This window comes from Pezoporus flaviventris, unplaced genomic scaffold, assembly GCF_033815535.1.
Source record: "Pezoporus flaviventris isolate CSIRO_AGI_PZ_B2104156 unplaced genomic scaffold, CSIRO_AGI_Pfla_v1 ptg000040l, whole genome shotgun sequence".
In the NCBI taxonomy this organism is placed as follows: Eukaryota; Metazoa; Chordata; class Aves; order Psittaciformes; family Psittacidae; genus Pezoporus; species Pezoporus flaviventris.
The window spans coordinates 4,043,555-4,062,516 of record NW_026892588.1 but is presented as its reverse complement, the minus strand read 5'-3'; the positions used below and the strand labels follow the sequence as shown (position 1 = coordinate 4,062,516).

At 38.1% G+C, this 18,962-nt stretch overlaps 1 protein-coding gene across 3 annotated transcripts in view; it reads left to right on the top strand.

The window, feature by feature from the left end:
- The window catches only part of FNBP1L (formin binding protein 1 like), a 58,240-nt gene that overhangs the window by 27,347 nt on the left and 11,931 nt on the right, over window positions 1-18,962 (top strand). For all 3 annotated transcript variants that reach the window (XM_061465498.1, XM_061465497.1, XM_061465496.1), the window contains exons 2-9: window positions 2,216-2,331; window positions 9,219-9,272; window positions 11,704-11,851; window positions 12,234-12,296; window positions 13,815-13,919; window positions 14,443-14,571; window positions 16,631-16,777; window positions 17,603-17,806. In XM_061465498.1, the coding sequence (XP_061321482.1) occupies window positions 2,216-2,331; window positions 9,219-9,272; window positions 11,704-11,851; window positions 12,234-12,296; window positions 13,815-13,919; window positions 14,443-14,571; window positions 16,631-16,777; window positions 17,603-17,806 (966 nt within the window). The remainder of the gene's footprint in view (window positions 1-2,215; window positions 2,332-9,218; window positions 9,273-11,703; window positions 11,852-12,233; window positions 12,297-13,814; window positions 13,920-14,442; window positions 14,572-16,630; window positions 16,778-17,602; window positions 17,807-18,962) is intronic.

The window sequence follows — 18,962 nt, the reverse complement described above, 5'->3', positions numbered from 1 at the left end:
GCAGAGTAGAGGAGCAGGATCACCTCCTTCGACCTGCTGGTCATGCTCCTTTTGATGCAGCCCAGGATACGGTTGGCTTTCTGGGCTGCAAGCGCGCACTGAAGCCAGCTCATGTTCATTTTCTCATCGACCAGCACCCCCAAGTCCTTCTCCGCAGGGCTGCTCTGAATCTCTTCTCTGCCCAACCTGTAGCTGTGCCTGGGATTGCTCCGACCCAGGTGTAGGACCTTGCACTTGGCATGGTTAAACTTCATGAGGTTGGTATCAGCCCACCTCATAAGCGTGTCGAGGTCCCTCTGGATGGCATTCCTTCCCTCCAGGGTATCAACCGAACCACACAGCTTGGTGTCATCGGCAAACTTGCTGAGGGCACCCTCAATCCCACTGTCCATGTCAGCGACGAAGATGTTGAACAACATGTTGAACATATGCAAATAATGTATATGCAACTTCTAAAAACAATAGGATGTCACTTTTATCAAAGATACTTAGGATGGAAATGTGCAGTTGATGCAAAGTGGGCACATCAGAACAATATGAGATAGAGGCCCGGGTTTCTGAAATACATTCGGATCTTGTCTTTAGTTCCTCTCCTTGTCTCTTGGCTGTTTCTGATTAAATGAGTCAGGGAAAGCAGTTGTGGGTTTGGAGAGAGTGATGGCAGAGGCAGGAGCACATGATTAGTAGTGTTAACAGGATGGGCACTTTTGGTGGGCAGTACTTGTATGCTATTGAATTGAAGTGTTAAAGGCAGTAGTGGCCATGGTTGTTAGCCCATGGTGTCAGATAGTAAGAGTCACAAGGCAAGACTTAAAAGCAGCCTTAATCTCGTTATGTTCTTTTTTAGTCTTGTTGGTTGTATGTAGCTGTGTTGGTATCTCTTTTAGTTGGATACGTTGTCCTTGAGTCTTAAGCCTTGCAGCATTTTATGACATACTTCTTAATTTGACTTCAGATCATTCTACTGCATTTTGGAATTGAACTTAAATTGATACACTGAAGGTCAGTGTAGTTCATGAGGTTCAGTGAAGTTACTGAATCTGCAAGACAGTTTCTGGTAAAGATGCCTCATGTTTTTTGTCTAAATTAAACTTTGCCTTTAAATGCTTTCTTTAGCTTTTTTGTTTCCTTTTTCTTATTTTGATTTTTACATTTACTAAGAAGCTGTATTTGGATTATAGCGCAGACAGGACAGACTGTTGCAGTTGCTTGTCATTTTGGATTACTAAGTAACTGTTAAGAAGAAGTACTGTAAATGCAGCGGCAAGCTGAAAATACTTGATTTTTTTCTTGATTTTTTTTTTTTTTTTTCCAATGCCTCAGACTTTTTAGCATAAACTACAAATATGTGCTAGGCTGAAAGTGTTTCCTAGGCTGCATTTTATACCTATATTCATTCCTGCCTGGTCTCTAGCCCCCATATTTCTATTTGCTTTTTGAATGTTCAGCTTATCCTAATTAGCGCGCCCTTCACCTGTTGTTCAGTATAGAATATAGTGAAAGATTGGTTTTGAAAATGACTTAATGTGCTAAAAATCCCCAGACTTTTTGGCAGCATGGTTTATTTTTGTCTGTTTCCCTGGTTTGTTTTGTGCCTTTGCGTAACTATAACTTTCTTAATGGCTAAGGACAGGTTCGCTTTCTTTGGAATCTCTTGGTAGAGCTGATCACAGACTGTGTAGATAGAATTGATTTAATGAATGTTTTTCAGATGCAGGCTACACCCAACTCAGCCATGCAGCTATAATGCTAATTTTTTTTCAGTGGGAAATCATAAGAATGAAAGTAATTTTTTGTAGCCAATCAAATCACTATTTCTTGTGGGTTAGAGCTGCCACACTTTGTGGAAGTATCTCTTACCTAATACTGATCTTTGGTTTTATCTTTGTTGTCTTGGAGGTAGAAATCAACTTTTGAATGAAAGGAGTTTTAGGGAGGAAAAAACACATTTGCATTGTGAAAGTGATCAAAGACTGTATACAATTTAAAATACAAGTATTTGGAGCTGTTTTTACAGAAGGGTGTAGATACAAGAAGGTGTAGAAAGCCTGCACATACAGCTTAATGTTCTGCTGTACGACTGATTTATAACCTGAATAACTTCTATCCAGGTAACAAGCATTTCCTCACAGCACATAGATAAATTATAAGTCCTTTCTGGTGCTACTGTGATTCTTAACTAACTTTGGATAATTCTGTTTCTTTGGTTTTAAAGGATCAGTTCGATAACTTGGACAAGCACACACAATGGGGCATTGACTTCTTGGAGAAATATGCAAAATTTGTAAAAGAAAGGATAGAAATTGAGCAAAACTATGCAAAACAACTCAGGTAAGGATTCTTTTCTTCTTAAAGAGTCTTGGCTGTTACGTAAAATCACTGTGCCTGATGATGGGCAAATATGTAATGTTGTGATTAATGACCATTTTTAATCTACAGAGTGAATTAGATCACTTGTTCTTTTCATGACAGACAAGTTTTTCTTTACCAGTCCAAAACAGAAAGTTCTCTTTGGGTGTGCGCTTACTTGCTTGCTTGGTTTTGTCTTATTTCCTTCCCACCCGCCCTTCGTATGTTTGAACTGCAAAGGTTTAAGACTTAAATTTTAATATTCAAAACCATAATATTATTTTTCCACTACTGGCATATTTGCTGCAAAGTACATTACCCATATCCGCATTTTTATGCGTGTGTGTGTGTGTTCAACCAGCTTCAAGCCTCTGCTGCTAATTAATTTCTCATGTTGAGCTGGCAAGAGCCCCGCTACATTGTGTTATGAAATCTGGTTGAAATCCTGGAGTAGAACTTGAGAAAGCAGCAGATCTTCCTGTCCTGAAAGCACACCCTTTCCGTAGTTGGTCTTGTCCCTTTGGGTGAGACTGTAACCCAACCACCCTTTATCTTGCGTCTCCAGTTTGCTTTCTGTTGGTGCCAAGTGAAACATCTTTTAGGTCCAGTAGGAATTTCCCCTCAGGGATCACAAAAGGATCATACAAGAAGAGCAGTAGCAGTGAAGTGACAGAGAAGAACATTCTTCAGAATAAAATAGGATTTATTTTTACCAAAAAGTGCACATAGTGCAAAGAACAAGATTTAAATAAGACACTCTTGTGAACTTGGCCTTCACTGTAACCTTTGCTGTCTTGGATTCCTTTGGGGATTCAGCTGAAACTGCTGCCTAGCCCTTGTGAGACTGAAACTGATAGCAGCTTCCCTCCCGTGGTGTTTTCCATAGTCTCATCATTGGCAGACTAGGCTGTCATCAGATACAGAGTTGAGGAATCCTCCTCACAAATGCAGTAATGAGGCTCATGGCCGATGGTGTGGATGGTCTCTGTTAGGCTGCTTATTTCCTTTTTGATTTCAGTTTCCTTTGATATGGTTGTGTATATTCACGCAACATAATAACCTGTTACTTTGCTGAAGGAATTGTGTTCTTAAAAGGAAGGAAATAAATACCACTTTTCCAACTCTGGTGTAGAAAAACTCTAGGAGGTAAAGGAAAGCTTGAAGCATGCACAGCAGCAGTGAACAGTCCAATTTTGACTTGTTTTCAGTTGTCTGTTTAAAAACGGAATTTATATGGGCCTACCCAGATCTTTTCCTTAAATATCATGAACAAATGCCTTTTTTCTTAATTATATTTAAAGGTTCATTCTACAGCTCTCAAGATGAGGCACCAGATTATTCCTTCGGGATTTGACTAAAAATAGGAAGTCTTTTCTGTTCAGCATTTTATTCTTCTGGGTAAAACTGTTGACTTTGAGAAAAGTCTTTCAAAACTGAGAGTTCTGTCAAGTTCCCCTTCTGTGAGATGACTGGACTGACTGTCCATGTGCAGTAAGTATGATGTTTTGGGAAGCACAGGCCTTGCTGCACACATGTTGTACAGTGCATGAATGCACTTCCTGCCTGCTGCCAACAAGGATCTGGACAGCACACACACCAGTGGGTGACTGATTTTCTGCCAGTAGACCAATTCAAGAAGCTACTCTTTGATATTCTAGCCTATGTGTTTCTTGTTTAGTAGTGAAATGTCTTGTGATGTGATTTCAGCCATCATTGCTCTGGAGGACACTCGCTGTTTTCAGCCATGTAAAACAGTTTTGAGACCCCAGGGGCACACTGAGATCAAGCAAAATTCTTCACCTCTAGAAGAGTTAGCTGTCCTGCAGCTTGCTCCTGAGGAGTTCTGAGACAGAAGATCTTGGGGATGGATTATGGTTCTGGTGAACTTTAATGCTGGCAGCATTAAAGTGAGATAGATACTAATATCTCTGATAGGAATTTCTAGTTTATCATAATTTTCTTTCCTTTTGTAATGAAATGCAATCTGAAAAATAGTGTTGAGAATATATTCATAATTACCCTTATAACTGAGATGTATTATATGCTTGTTTAGCAGATGTATGAACAGTACAGTGGGTGGTTATCTTTTTGGTAGTTCTGCAGCTCTCTTAGTACTTGGATGGGAGGCCAAGAAGAAACAAGTTTAATGAGGGAGGTAGTGCTAGTGCTGTATGGTGGTACTTTTTCTTCAGTCTTGGTCTCAGTCTCGGGCCATGATCATTCTGTTGAGATTATTTATGGATTTTATCCTCATAGACGTAAGGATGAAAACTTGGGTGAATTGTTCATAACAGCTTACCACAAGTCAGAATCTGTGTCCTGGCAGAAATTCACATTCACTTGGTGTATATATACCCTTGCATTTTGATAACTGCTGGTTTTGTATATTGCCACAACTTAGTGATGAGGCTTTCCCAGGTGCAACATCTGTTCCAAGACTCCTGTAGGTAACAAGTTATGCATGTACAGCGTATGAGGAACTGCTTGGGTGAACTTACTATGTTCTTATTATATGCAGTTATTATGGTTTAGGGTTGCAGAGTAATTCCAGAAATGGCAACTTGAGAATCCTGTCCAAATGCTGGGTTAGGGTTGCAAGTAATCCCTTGCTGCTCTTTGATAGACAGTTTTTGATACTGAGAAGAGCTGTGAGAAAAATTGAAACTGCTGAGGACTCCTTAAGTGTCTACAGAGGAGAAAAAGAACTGTCTGGAGAGCTTGTCCTGGCTTTGCCTGCAATATACTTTGCTCTGAGAAAAAGCAACTGTGATTTCATTTTTGAGCTAACCTAAGGAGAATCTGAACTTTTGCATAGCTTAGGTCTCAACTAATGCGTTGGGATACCCCGAGGATTGCGCAGGTTGCTATTACGGAGTTATGGAGATGTGAATCAGGGCAAACATGTTGCAGTATACATTGTAGATGAACGGATTTCATTTTAACTATATGACTGTTTGTTGTTTTATACTGGAAAAATAGGCTTTTATGTGCCAAATTACTGGGCTCTTGTCTGAATTTGGTTAACTGAATGATCAGATGCTGCTCTTGATGAGCATTGCTGCTAAAAGGCATGAGGTGAAGGTCTGTTTTCTTTATTTCCACATCATCACACGCAAATTCATTCTAGAGGTTGACTCCCTTTTTGTGCTGTCTGAAGCATTAGGACACTTGAGAAGACCCCTTCCTGTGATGCTAGGCAGTAATACAAGTTAGACCTGCAGTTACAGATGAAACTACCTTGCAGAATATGACTTCTGAATTTAGTCATCTTCTCTGTTGTCAGTTTAAATGAAACAGCAATGATTGTTTCAGAACTGTTAGAGTGTTTCCCTTTGAAATTGTATGTAGTGATCTCTGGAGATGTCTGATTAATCTGAGCAAATGTATTTTTCATGTTCCTTCTGCACACTGTTGTATACAAACGTGTTTTTCTAAATACACTAATCTATGAATCTGTCTGGTCACATTGAGACATAGTGACTATTTTTTTCTATGAAGTCTTGGAAACATAATTGAAAATGGGTGTAAGCTCAGATGTGAAGTTGGGGACACAAATTACCACCATGTGTGTTCATTTATCAAATCTTTCTTCCTTTGATTGGCACTTAAAATTTACACTGCTGGATATTATGCAGGTATGGATGTGGCAGGGTTCTTATAATGATGTTTCTGCAAGTCAAAACACACGTATTCTTAATAGCTCCAAGGGTATTCAGCTTTGTGAACTCCAAGATTCATCTCTTCAGTTAAAACATTTTCTGATGACATTGTTTTCATGCAGTCCATAATACTGATCTGCAATCTCTGAAGCCATCAGAACCCTAATAAAAGTATTTCTTTATGTATAAATATGAAATGCCTTTAAGTACTAGTGCATTGTTTTAGTAACTTATGCAAGCAGACTTCAGAGTTTGTTCCCAGGCTCATTTACAATGTAATGCAGAGGCCGTAGAAGTTTAATATGAGCAGATGCTACAGTACCTGAGCTGCTACCTTAATACAGATTGTACCATATTGATGCTGCTGCTTCCATTCTTTACTTTCATATTAATTGACTGAAGAAAACTTAGGTTTGAGATGATAAACACCATTTTGTACAAATGGCTATAATTTTATGTAGAAGTGGCAGGGGGGTTGGAACTAGATGATCTTAAGGTCCTTTCCAACCCTAACTATTATGTGATTCTAAGTTTTATGTACATGACTACAACTAATTTTAGTTTATTAACTAGGGTGCTTTTTTGGAACTTACATCTACATGACTGAGGTTGTGCTTCTTGACAGTCATATAGTCCAGAAAGTAATATCGTCCAGGCTGCTGTCTCACTGGTCTTGATCTCAGACCAATTTATACAGAGAAGAGAGGTTGGTGAAATTCCAGGAGCAGCACAATTGCATGTAGTTAGTCCTGTATGAAAGCTGCTTCCAGATGTCTGTAAGACAAAGTATGGTAGAAGTTTAAATTATAACTTCCAGAGAGGATTAAAGTGTCATCGATTGACTTTTGTAAGGAAGTATAGAGCAGTTTAGCTCTTGGATTTGATTTAGTTCTGACTGTCTGCGATTACTGCTGCAGTTTTCTTCTAAACTAGACCAGATCCATATTTAGATCTTAAGGATTAGGCACACATTTAGATAAAAATGTTAAAAAAAATGTTATGCCCCCTTGAAATGTCAACTGCCTCCTCTTTGAAATGATGCTTACTCTTCAGATCCACAGTCATACCTGCTGTGTTCCAGCTGGTGTTCTTTCAAAGATTAAATCTGATTTCTTTGGTTTTTCCAAGTGCTGCTGTTTGCTTCTTGGAAAGCCATTTACGCTTCATTGTTCATGTGAACGACGTCTTTCTCTTTGAGCTTTAAATTCTGCATTTACTTGTCGTTTTGTGCTGACTTTGATTGTAGTACCATGTGCTGTTATTGAATCTTGATCACACAGTGCCTCAAAACTATGTTTGTGTGATCCTAAGGTAGATGATTAGACTAAGATGACTGAAACTGACTTTTTGTTGGAGAAAGGATTATAAAGTATTTTGTCTTCCTAGAAGTAATAAAAAGTAACATTATACCATGAAACTCCTTACAGAAATCCGCATGTCAGTAAATCCTCTCCAGTTCTCTCCTTTTCAACACCTCTGAAAATCTTCCTTTGAAAAGACTCATGTGTGGTTGCTTAGCTTACAGCATTGTGTGCTTATTATGCATTTCACCTTCTGAATAGGATAAATTTTGGGAGTTTCCCATTCGTAAGTAAGCACTGAGGAGCAAAGTGGAAATGTAAGGGAAAAGGAAACATGGGAATGATGTTACCAAAGAAGACTATTATTTTTTTCCTCCTTGGGTTTAGGCATTTTCCAATCAAAATGTCTGCTTAATCTCTACCAATTAGAACGTTACAAGAGGCAGTGGATTCTGGTGATAGCGAAGAGCCTCCAGTGAGAAAGTTCTGAATTTGCAGAGAATTCTTAAGGAGTTATCCTGTCTGCTAATACACATTGATATAAAAGGATTCGACTGCCTTATAATGGTTGTTCTTTCTAGTTGTGATTTCTAAGGGCATGAAAAGACACAAAGGGTCTGAACTTGCTATTTCCACACTAATTCCCTGCTCATGTTTTGGTACATACTTCAGGACTGAGCATGGTCTTTGGAGAAGACCCCAGTGTCTCTTACCTGTTTTTCTTTTGTACAAAACTGGATTCTGTATTTGTTGTAACATGACAAACACAGGGAGAGAATGGTGATAGAGTTCTGATTTTCAGTTTCTTGGAAAAACCTGACAATTCTTAAAACTGCTAGAATAAAGAATGGCGCCAATTGGAGTTACGAGCATCCAGCTTCTAAAAAGCTGGATTTTTTTTTTTTCCAAGTTTGATAACATATGTTTTGAATTTCAGGAATTTTGAAAGAGCTCATTCCTGTCAGAGAAGCAGTATTGTAAGTCAGGGCAGAATGCTGTGCTACAGTAACTGGGTTTTAAAGCCAAGTTTGACATAGAAGATAAGAATTCAGAAAGTCACTGGACGTTCCTCTTACTCCTCCTGTTTGTAAAATTGTGCTGCTTCTATTCCTGTTCACAGGATTTGTGACATTTGTAACAGTCTCTGTAACTGCAAGTAGTTTGCAGTTGTTTGTTTAAGCGGTGTTATATGTACCTGTGTTATTTATGCTTTAGGGTAGAGCAGGTGATGCCATTTGTGTATTTCTTAAGGTGCCCTTTCTGCATTTGTATGATAAGCAGATGAGTTTCTGTCGGTTTTCTGAGACTGTGACACTGTGTAGATGCTAGTTCTGTGGAGCATCTTCTAGAGATTTGCTTTGTCTCTGAAAATCTGGTATTTTCCAATTATTCCTGAAAACAGATGTTGCCTCTTCTGTTCTGGAAATAGCCTACTTGAAGATGTGCAGATACTGTGGTTAAAACCTTTGTCCTCAATGTACATGTAAAGCTTAATTCAGGCATGGAATTTTGTGCTCATGGGTGTAAGCATACGGTGTGTGCTCTCTGTGTGTTACACAGTGATCGTGTATTCGGGTTTTTTCTGTTTGCTAGCTTGCTGGCTTGTTTTGGTGTATGAGAAAAGGATGGTAAATAAAGAACTCATAATTTTATGTCTTGTCACTCTGCAATAGAGGTTTCAAAATACTTATAAATGTGTTGTTCTGGGTCAGTGATTTAAAGTGTTTACAGTGCCAAATTTTTGCCTTGTATTATCTAAAGGACCCTTGTAACATGACGGAGGGAATAGATTTGTTCCTTGAAGTCATGGAAATTAAATGATCTATTTGCAGTTTTCAGTGTCTGTGTGTGTGAGTGTCTTCTCAAGAGAGACCCTGAAATAGCGTCTTTGGTTTGTTCTTCCTTACAGAAATCTGGTTAAGAAGTACTGCCCTAAACGCTCGCCCAAAGATGAGGAACCCAGGTAAAAATGTGCATTGCAAGGTCTATGCTTAAGAATGAGTGTTCTGTGCTCTTTTGGGGGGGGCATTGGGGGGCAGATGGTGTTTTGGGGGTTTTCTTGTTTGGTTTTTTTTTTGTGTGGGTGCATTTTTTTTTTTTTTGTTTCAGGGGAAGGGTTTGGTGTTCAGGGTTGTTTTCTTTTTTGTTTTGTTTTGGGTGTTTCCTCCTCTCTCTGCCCATGGGTCGGGTGGGTGGGGGGTGGTTTTTTTTTTTGGTTTGTCTGTTTGTTTCAGGGGGAGGTGTTTGATTTTTTTGGGGGGTTTTGTTTTCTTTTTGTTTGTTTGGTTTTTTTGTATTGTTTTGGGTTCTGTTTTTTGTTGTTGCCCCCCTTTTTCTTTTCGTTTTTTTTTGTTTTGTTTCAACGTGGTTTTTTTTTTTTCCAGTGTTTGATGTTTGGTTTGCTTTGGGGTGGGCTTTTTTCTGGTTTATTGGTTGGGTTTTTGTGTGTGTGTGTAATTTTTTTTCTTTCTGTTTGTTTGGGTTTTTTGTTCGCTTTGGGGGGGGGGGTGGGATTTTGGGTTGGTTTTTTTTTTGTTTTTAATTTCTTTGGGGGGTTTGTGGTTTGGGTTCTTTTTGGGGGTTTTTGTGTTTTTTTTAATTTGTGGTTTGGGATTTTTTTGTTTGGGTTTTTTTTTCCCTTTTTTTTGTTTCAGGTTTTTTGGTGGTGGTGGTGGTTTGTGTCAGGGTGGGGGTCTGTTGGGGCTTTTTGGTTTCTTTTTTGTTTGTTTCCTTGGTTTTGTCTTAGGGATTGTTTCATTGATTTGTGGGATTTTTGTGGGGTTTTTTGTGTTTTGTTTTTTGTTTGGGGTTTGTTTGGTTTTTTGTTTTTTGTTTTTTTTTTTCTTCCCTGGTGTGTGGTTTTTGTTTCTTTTTTGTTTGTTTGTTTCTGTTTTGTGGGGGCTTCTTGTGTTTAGTATTTATTGGTTTTGGGGGGAGGAATTGTGGGGTTTTTCTTTTTTAAGACAAAGTATTTAGTTGACTAAGACAAAGACTTCTGCTTGGCTTTTTACAGTTCTTTGCTAATCCTTAAGCATGACCTGAGTTTACTTACATTCGTATTTTAAAGCAGTAAATATGTCAGGTTGTGCTTGCTCTGTTCCAAATAGATCTTAAGCTAGCTGGAGGTGTGAAATGCAGTAGCTCAGTGTGCTATGTACAGTCTAGTATTGTTTTTGTAGAAAAGCAGTTAAGTATTTTTTTAATACAAAACCAATGATGTGGCATTTAGGCTGTGTTTTTTGCTCAGTTTGGTAGAGTTTTTCAGTGCATATGGCAATATGAATTTAGCTGTGCATTTGCACGTTGAGACTTGAGTGTACATAAAATCAGCATGTTTTTGACCAGAGTCCTTCAACTGCTGGCTTGTTTTGATTCCAGAGATAAAGTAAGTGAATGTGGAGGAGCAATTTGTGCTAAACTACTTTTGATTATTTATGCTTGTTTGTGCTTGTTGTGCTCTTCATTCCAAGAGACTTTTTTTTATTCATTTAGAAAATACACAGTACTTTTTTTTTTCTTTAGAGGTGACTCTTGGGAAGTAAAGAAATGGGCAATTTTCAGGTTGCAACCAGAGCACATGATGTGCAGAGTGCCTGAGAATTCACACTTGGGTTTCCTCTTTTGGCTATTTAAAGACCCTGGGACCATAGGGAATAGTATTTCTAGTGCTAGGATGGCATTTGAATTCCCCAGAGCCAAGCCTATGGATATGGCAGTATTCCACAGTTAAAAGAGAAAAAGATGTATATTTTAATGTGGTGCCTGTGTTTGTTTTTCTTTTTTCCTTTCCACACACACTTTCTACCCTTTGCCCCTCCTCTTCCCCCCCCTTTTCAGTGCCAGCCATAGTGGCACCTTACTTCCAGCCAAGAGGTGGGCAGGCAAACAGGCAGCTGTCTCCAGAGCTGATAGCAAAGCTTGTTCTGTAGATCATCCATCGGGATGCATATGAGTGGTATGATTGGCATGTTCCACCCTCAAGACTACCAAGCACATCATCTCTGCTGCAAGTTCAGCCTCCGAGCCTAGGGATGTATGTATCCGTTCCCAGGCTCAGGCCTCTGTGTTGGCAGCTTAGGAGATACTACAGTATACTACAGGGCTTTCCAGGTAGTATTCTTCTTCTTTCTTTTCCATCCACAATAACCCATACTCTTATAAAATGTGTTTGAAGAGGTATTGCAACATACAGTACATGTTAGGCTTAACATAGGCTTTCCCAACTTACGTTTGTACTGTAATTTAGTTACCATTAAGATGAGGTTTATTGTAAAATATGTATGGGGGTTTCTTTGGATTTATTTAATTAGGAGTACAGACTGTAATAAAAGAATTCCATTTAAACTGTCTCACTTTCTGTATATGTGTGTTTGTGTGTGTGTGCTTACCATCAGGTTTACATCATGTATCGCATTTTTTAACATCCTTAATGAGTTGAATGACTATGCTGGACAACGAGAAGTAGTTGCAGAAGAAATGGGACACAGAGTGTATGGAGAATTGATGAGATACTCTCATGATCTAAAAACTGAGAGGAAAATGGTAATTTCTGTATTTTCAGTGGATATCAAACTGAATGTCTTTTATTGACTTGATGTGTTTGTTTACCCAAGTTAATGACTTTGGCAATAAGTAGGTTTTGTAATTTATAAAACACACATGTGAAGTCACTCAGTATTTTTATGTAGTGGTTTACTACATTTACAAACTCGGAAATTAAGATCTTGAGAGACAGTGCTAATAAGCAGTGTTTTTGCCATGTAATTTTCACTTGTGATACTGTTATTACATGATTAGTAATGTCTTCCAGAGAGTACTGGTAATTTGTGGGAGATGCTGCATGTCATAGTGTGTCAACTAGAGCAGGGACTAAGTAATACTATAAAAAAGGTACGTAAAGTAAACTTATCTGTGGTATTTTTAGCATCTTCAGGAAGGGCGAAAGGCTCAGCAGTATTTGGACATGTGCTGGAAACAGATGGATAATGTGAGTTTGCGTTTTGTTGTGCGTGTTTTTTTTCCTGTTCAAGTTAATAATATACAGTCTGTTAATGGATTGTTGTCATGTGTCTTGCTTAGACTTCAATGCTTAGCTGTATTACTGAATGTCCCAATCAAACTTAGTAACATCCAAAATACAGTTCAATATATTTGTAGTTCCCCGTTTAAAAAAGATCTGTAAACAGCTTCTGCTGCATGTGTTCGAGTGAAGCCTTGGCTTTTGTCCAGCCTAAAGGAATCTGGTTTTAACATAGGCACAGATGACTTTGGTTGCTTCTTCACAGGCTACTTTTTTTAGAGAGACATTAATAATGACAGTGTATTTATATGAAGATAAAACCTTAAGTCACTGTATAGGCTTGTTACATGAGGTCTAATCAAGAATATTGCTATTGACTATCATACCCTCAGGAGGGAGAATTACTTTTAACAGAGAAAAACAGGAAGCAAAAGTCTCTAGAACAGGTTGTCAGCTCCTTTTTCTTGAGAGACATTCTTTTAAAGATATGGAAATAAAAGATTCAAGCAAGTGTTTTCAAGATGCATTCTGATGTTCTGCTGGTTCTGTGTCTTTAGATATTTCTTCTATCTTTAATCCAGATTGTGAAGCAATACTGGAGAGGTGTGTTTCTGTTTTGTTGTTGTAGACCCAGACAGGCAATGTCTTGCTTCAGTGTCATGCCAGAGTTTAATTCATGGTCAGAGGATCGGAGTAAAAGCAGATGTGGTAGTTTTCATTTCAATCTATCAGTTGTGTTGTGTGCAATGTATTTACTTGAGTGCAAAATCAGTCTTTTTAATGCATACAGCCTTTAAGGGACACATTAACCTCTGCTGCCTGACTTGGCCTTAAAGCAGGAGAGCAGCACTCACACAGGCTCTGTTGCTGGTTTGTCTCTAGAGATACCAGCTTCTTGAGCTGCAATAGTTTTTCCTACAGCAGTTGTCTTGACAACAGCCGGATATGTTGAACATCAAGTTCCTTGAATGCTGTTATCTGTGCTGCTTACAGCTATGCCACTTGGTATGAATACTGATGATGATGGATATGCTAAGGACTTGTGATGTACATGAATCCTTCAGGCTACCTGAAAAGTAATTTAGTTTAATTCAAGTAAAATTGATCACTGAAGAAGGGAACTTGAGAATTTTACTCAGGCAAGCCCAAGTTTAAGGGTTTTTTTGCCTCCCCCCCCCCCCTTATCTAGATTATTGAAATCAGGCTATAAAAGTGGACTTGCTTGTTTATAATAATCTGTGGATTTTTCTAACAGATTGTTCCGTATTCTGATTATTTGATATTTTGTAGTATCATTACACTTGTTTCCTTGCTGGTGTTTCAAGGAAGTAAGTTTGAAATAGAAAAGTTGAAAAGGTTTGAGACTTGTTAGTAGATTTCAGATATTTATTTGGAAGGTTTGATACTTAGAATTCAGAATTACTGTACAAAGCCAAGAGGGGGTGGATAGTGGCTGTTGAAGCAATAAATCTGTGACCTTTGTAGAGCAAAAAGAAATTTGAGAGAGAATGCAGGGAGGCAGAGAAGGCACAACAAAGCTACGAAAGACTGGACAACGACACTAATGCGACAAAAGCTGATGTTGAGAAGGTGAGAGCGGTGCTGTTTCTTTACTCTCTTTATTCTAAAAATACTTTATTTGCCTGTTTATCATCGGGGGTGGAACAACATTTTTTGACTTGAATATAGAATTGTGTATACAATATGCTTGCATATTATGTGCAAAATCAACGTTCCAGTAAAGTGAAAGAGCACAGACAGGGAGTATGTTTCATTAGTCTCAAGGTGAGGCTCTTGAGATAATGTAATCTCAACACATACCAGAGGCTTAGTGGCATTTGATATCTTGTGATATGCATGTTCAGTCCCTTCTGTGTTTTTTTTAGGATACATGTTTAAGCAACTTGGCTAAGGGGGCTAAAATGATCATTGCTATGTATCATGTATAGCAATTAGATTGTCGGTATAGATGAAGTCTGATGTGCTTTCTATTTCAGTTATAAGGATGTCAGTTTTGATGACTTGTGCTTTTGCATAGTTAGTAAAATAAAATAATGCTATAGGTAATTGAAAAACACAAGACATGTTTGAACTGATAACACTTCCCTCCCAGGCTAAGCAACAGTTAAACCTGCGCACACATATGGCTGATGAAAACAAAAATGAGTATGCTGCGCAACTACAGAATTTTAATGGAGAGCAGCACAAACACTACTACATCGTCATTCCTCAGATTTATAAGGTAAGAAAGTAGGTTTGGCCTTTTAAAGGAGAAGTAGATTTTAAAATCCAGAACTTTATTGGGGGGGGAGGTGTTAGTGGATCACTTTTATCAAGAAATGAGCAGAATCTTGATGCAACCTGTGTTTTATCATGAGACACTGCTTACAGTAATTATGCTAAGACTTGTAATGAAAATACTTTTGCATTTTTCTATGAAGTCTTTCTATTTTATGGCCTCTTTGTTTAAAGACTGCTGAAGAGGTATGGCAAAATAAACATTTGAGGCATCTAGGTGAGAGCAAACTTTTAAAATTGTCACTTCAGTAAGCCCTGATAATTAGTTCTCTTGATATTTGTGTGTTTGTGAATGACTTGACTCTGGCAGAGATAGAGGAAAGCATATAGGTATTGGTGACTGTGTGCTTTAATATATGTCATATGCAGGTATAAAATGGGTGGATCGGGGGCAGAACTACTCCCCCCTGTCACTGCTTCATCTGTGTTACCAGCAATTGACAGAATTCTCTAAATAATAAAAGAACCCTCAAAGCGCAAATGGCTCAATACTTTGTACCTAAAAAGGAGATTTCTTAAGGTGCTTCATGTAACTGTTAGGTTTTTTCTTTTAAGATTCTTTCAAAGTCAGAGACCTTTCAAAACTCGTTTAAAGCAGTTTGGGGTGTCAGGTGAAGGAGAGTTCCGAAATGTGTTGGCATTGACATTCAACCGTTTGGGGGATACTATGACTGTAGAAACTGACACTAAGACATAGAGTGAGGAAAAGTAAAGTGAAAATACTTTATTCAAGGGTGCACCAAGGTAACAGTGCTTGATATGTTCCAGAAGCACAAAGGAGTTCATAGTTTTGAAAAACACTTACTTAGAAGGTCTAGGATTCACAGGAGAAAATGATCTTGGCTTATGAAAGAATTTTCTAGTATTTGAACTGTTAGGCAGCACTGCAGTACATGTATCATTAGCACGCTGAGGGAGGAATTGCAGTCAGCTCCCAGGAGAAACAGTGTGATCATCTTCGTTTGTAGCTTGGGCCAAGGTTTTGGTTTATTGCCTTTATTTCTCCAGGGTTAAAATCCATTATTGTTGTAAGATATTACTTAGGGCTTTTTAAACCTCCAGTACGAGCAGAAAGGCCTAGTCCTGCTCCCTCTTGGGACTACATCTTTATTATTTCCTTGCAGGTATTTGATAACATTCTGTGGGAGAACCCTAAGAGAGGGATTTCTTATGACTGGGTTGTTGCTTTGTTTTGGAGAGCTGAAATTGGATGCTATTTGAGACATCTGCCATTGCTAGAGCAGATACAGGAAAGATCCAGCCTGTTATCCCATTTTTTTATAACCTGTTGATACATGTGCTATTGCTTTCTGTTTTCTTTTGGTTTTTTTTTTTCCCCACCTTTTACTAGGGGAAGGGTCCAGGGTTTTTATGATGAGAAATACTCAAAATAGTGTTTCTCTTCCATTTGCACTTTTTTGTTCTGTTCCAGTAGACTTTTATTATAAATCTTATGTAATGGTATTTTTCTTTATTTTCTTGCACACTTCTAAAGGAAATGGTTTGTATTTCAAATCAAAGAGCATGTCTGAATCACATAATTTTAACGTGTCTGATGTGTCGTAATTTTCTAATTGTTAGTACATATTGGGAAGTATAAAAATAAAAAGCAAGATAGAGGTGTTATCACCAGACAGAATTTATTTGGAACTCAAATAAGAGTGAGGATATGTAGAAATTAGTACAGTTTCTTTACTGTAGTTTTAATTATTTCATTAAACAAATGCTCTGAACTAAATAGGTGGCCGCAGACACTGCACATTGTTTAACAAAGAATAAATCAGATAGTATCAGGTCTTTGTAATTACTGTTCTGTGCATCTTAAGTCTGTGTCTGAAAGGACTTGTTTTTGAACTTAATTTCTGTTTTGTTAAGCAAATAAAAACACTGGAAAGGCAGAGAGATTCTGTACTGCACTGGTGACCACAGTGACTGCATGCATCAGGTTTGTGGAGGGAAATCTGCAAACAAAAACTTCCTTTTATCTCATTTTGTGCTTGCAGCAACTTCAAGAAATGGATGAAAGAAGGACTATCAAACTCAGTGAATGCTACAAAGGCTTTGCTGACTCTGAGCGCAAGGTTATTCCCATTATCTCTAAATGTTTAGAAGGGATGATCCTTGCAGCCAAATCAGTTGATGAACACAGAGTAAGTAGAATTGAGCAACCCTGTAAATGTGCATGAGCAATGTAACTGATAAGGAAGCTGCGGAGAGGGGAAAGATGGACTTGGCCTCCACTTTTATCTTTCTGTTGTCAAATATTTGTCTCCTTTAGTAGTGTTGTGACTTAAGTTTTAGCCCAAATGGTCGCTTTGACTTTCCATGTCTGTTCTTCCTATGCAGTTGTTTTCTTGTGATCTGAAGATCTTTTGACACTTTCTGTATGTGATTTTGGACACGTTGTTAAGTTATCCTGAAACATTCTAGAATACCAGCATAGTTGGTGTTTTTTCCAGCATGTAGCATTCAACCATAAAAAAGGGCATCCAGTTAACAAAATAGCATTCAGTGTCCTGTTTGATTGCTACTATTGGAACTTACTACTTCTTCCTTGTAATAAGGGTTATTCCCTATCGAATCTTACTACATCTAGCTTCTTAGTGTTCTCTTCATTTCAGTATTAATGTTAGAAGGTGGAGTCCTAGTACGGCCCTAAAGAGTATTTCCTGTTTTAAATTTGGGATAACCCTTGAGATTTATATTTGGGGAGTATTTGCTGGATTCTGAAGAGCAGGGTATGCTTTGATCTACACTCATGGTAACACTGCTGAGAGAAGAAACATACATTATCTTAACTTGATCTCTCTGGAAGCATGCATTCTGAGCTCTCATCTTCCCATCTGTGCATCTCTGCAATTAAAGGGAAAAGTTACTTCTCCTTGGTTTGGTTTGGTTTTGTTTTTTTTTTCCTCTCTGGTTGTTGATGGGTTTGCTTGTTCTGCTTTTTAATCTCCTCAATGTCCTGTGTTTAGGACTCTCAACTAGTGATAGACTGCTTCAAATCTGGTTTTGAACCTCCTGGAGATTTCCCATTTGAAGATTACAGTCAGAATATTTACAGAACTATCTCTGATGGAACCATCAGTACACCAAAGCAGGAGGGAATGAGAATTGATACAAAAACTACAGTGGGCAAATCAAAAGGAAAGCTGTGGCTATTTGGAAAGAAGCCAAAGGTAACAATTAAGAAATTATTATTTGGAAAACTAAAATGTGAGGATCTAGAGTGCATGGAAGCAGTAATTTATCTGTTTTTAAATAACCTTCCCCTTTCCTGCCACTGCCTTCTAAAACACATGCAAGGAGATTTGAAGGTCTGACTGGGGTTGGACACTTGCCACATTACAAAACAAGTTGTCACTGGGAGAAGTTTTCTAATTTTTCTTCCAGTACTTTGTGCCTGGGCATGTTTTTAATGGTTATTTGATAGAAGTGGCTTCCTCTTTCTGAAACATTTCTGAGATTCTGGAAAGACTCCCTGCCATTGCATAGGAAAGATGTTAATTGTGAATGGAAAAATAAGGGGGGGGTGCGCTTTGAAATTGGGCAGACTTCAGATCTCTGTTACACTACAGAAAGCAACCCCTTTCTAAATGTCATGTTTTGTAGATGTTTATATATAGGAGTGTCCTACAAATTCTTATTATACCTGCTGCTGCTTATAAGAGGTTGAGGTTTGTCTGAAAACACTAAAATTTACAATGCCTCATTGATAAAACATACTGGCCAAGTTTTTTACAGGTAAAAGTCCCAGAAGAAATATTCTAGGGAATAGGTAATGCTACTTAATAGGTATTAATACTTAATAGGTAATAATAAATAGCATGCTCAAGAAAAAATGCAAAGCAGAGATACCTTATGCCTTTCTTGTATTGTTCTATGAGAAGAGTTTATCAATACAGGTATTAGCTGTATAAATGATTAGTGAAGCATCTACCCTAGGTCTCTGTTTAGTATTGGAGTATAGTGTGTGTATATATACATATTAGTATCAGTGAGTCACTTTAATGATTCCTACAAATCTATATGGGGTTATTTTAGTGCTCCAAGTCAGTTTCTGCCATTTATTTTATGAAACTATTCTTAGAGCTTGTTAGTGGTAGGACTTCCTTTCCACTTGATAGTATTCCAAGAAAGCAGATTTTCACTGAGAGGATATTGCCGATTCCTTATTGCCTCCTCAGTGTATTATGCAACTGCAGCTGTGTCTTAAAGTGAAAACTCTTTACTTTCCATGCAGCTTAATTAACAACTGATAATGGTCTAAATGCATCAGTGCATTAGCATACTTATTGCATCTGGCTGCAGAAGGGGTGAGATCAGCCTGTTCAA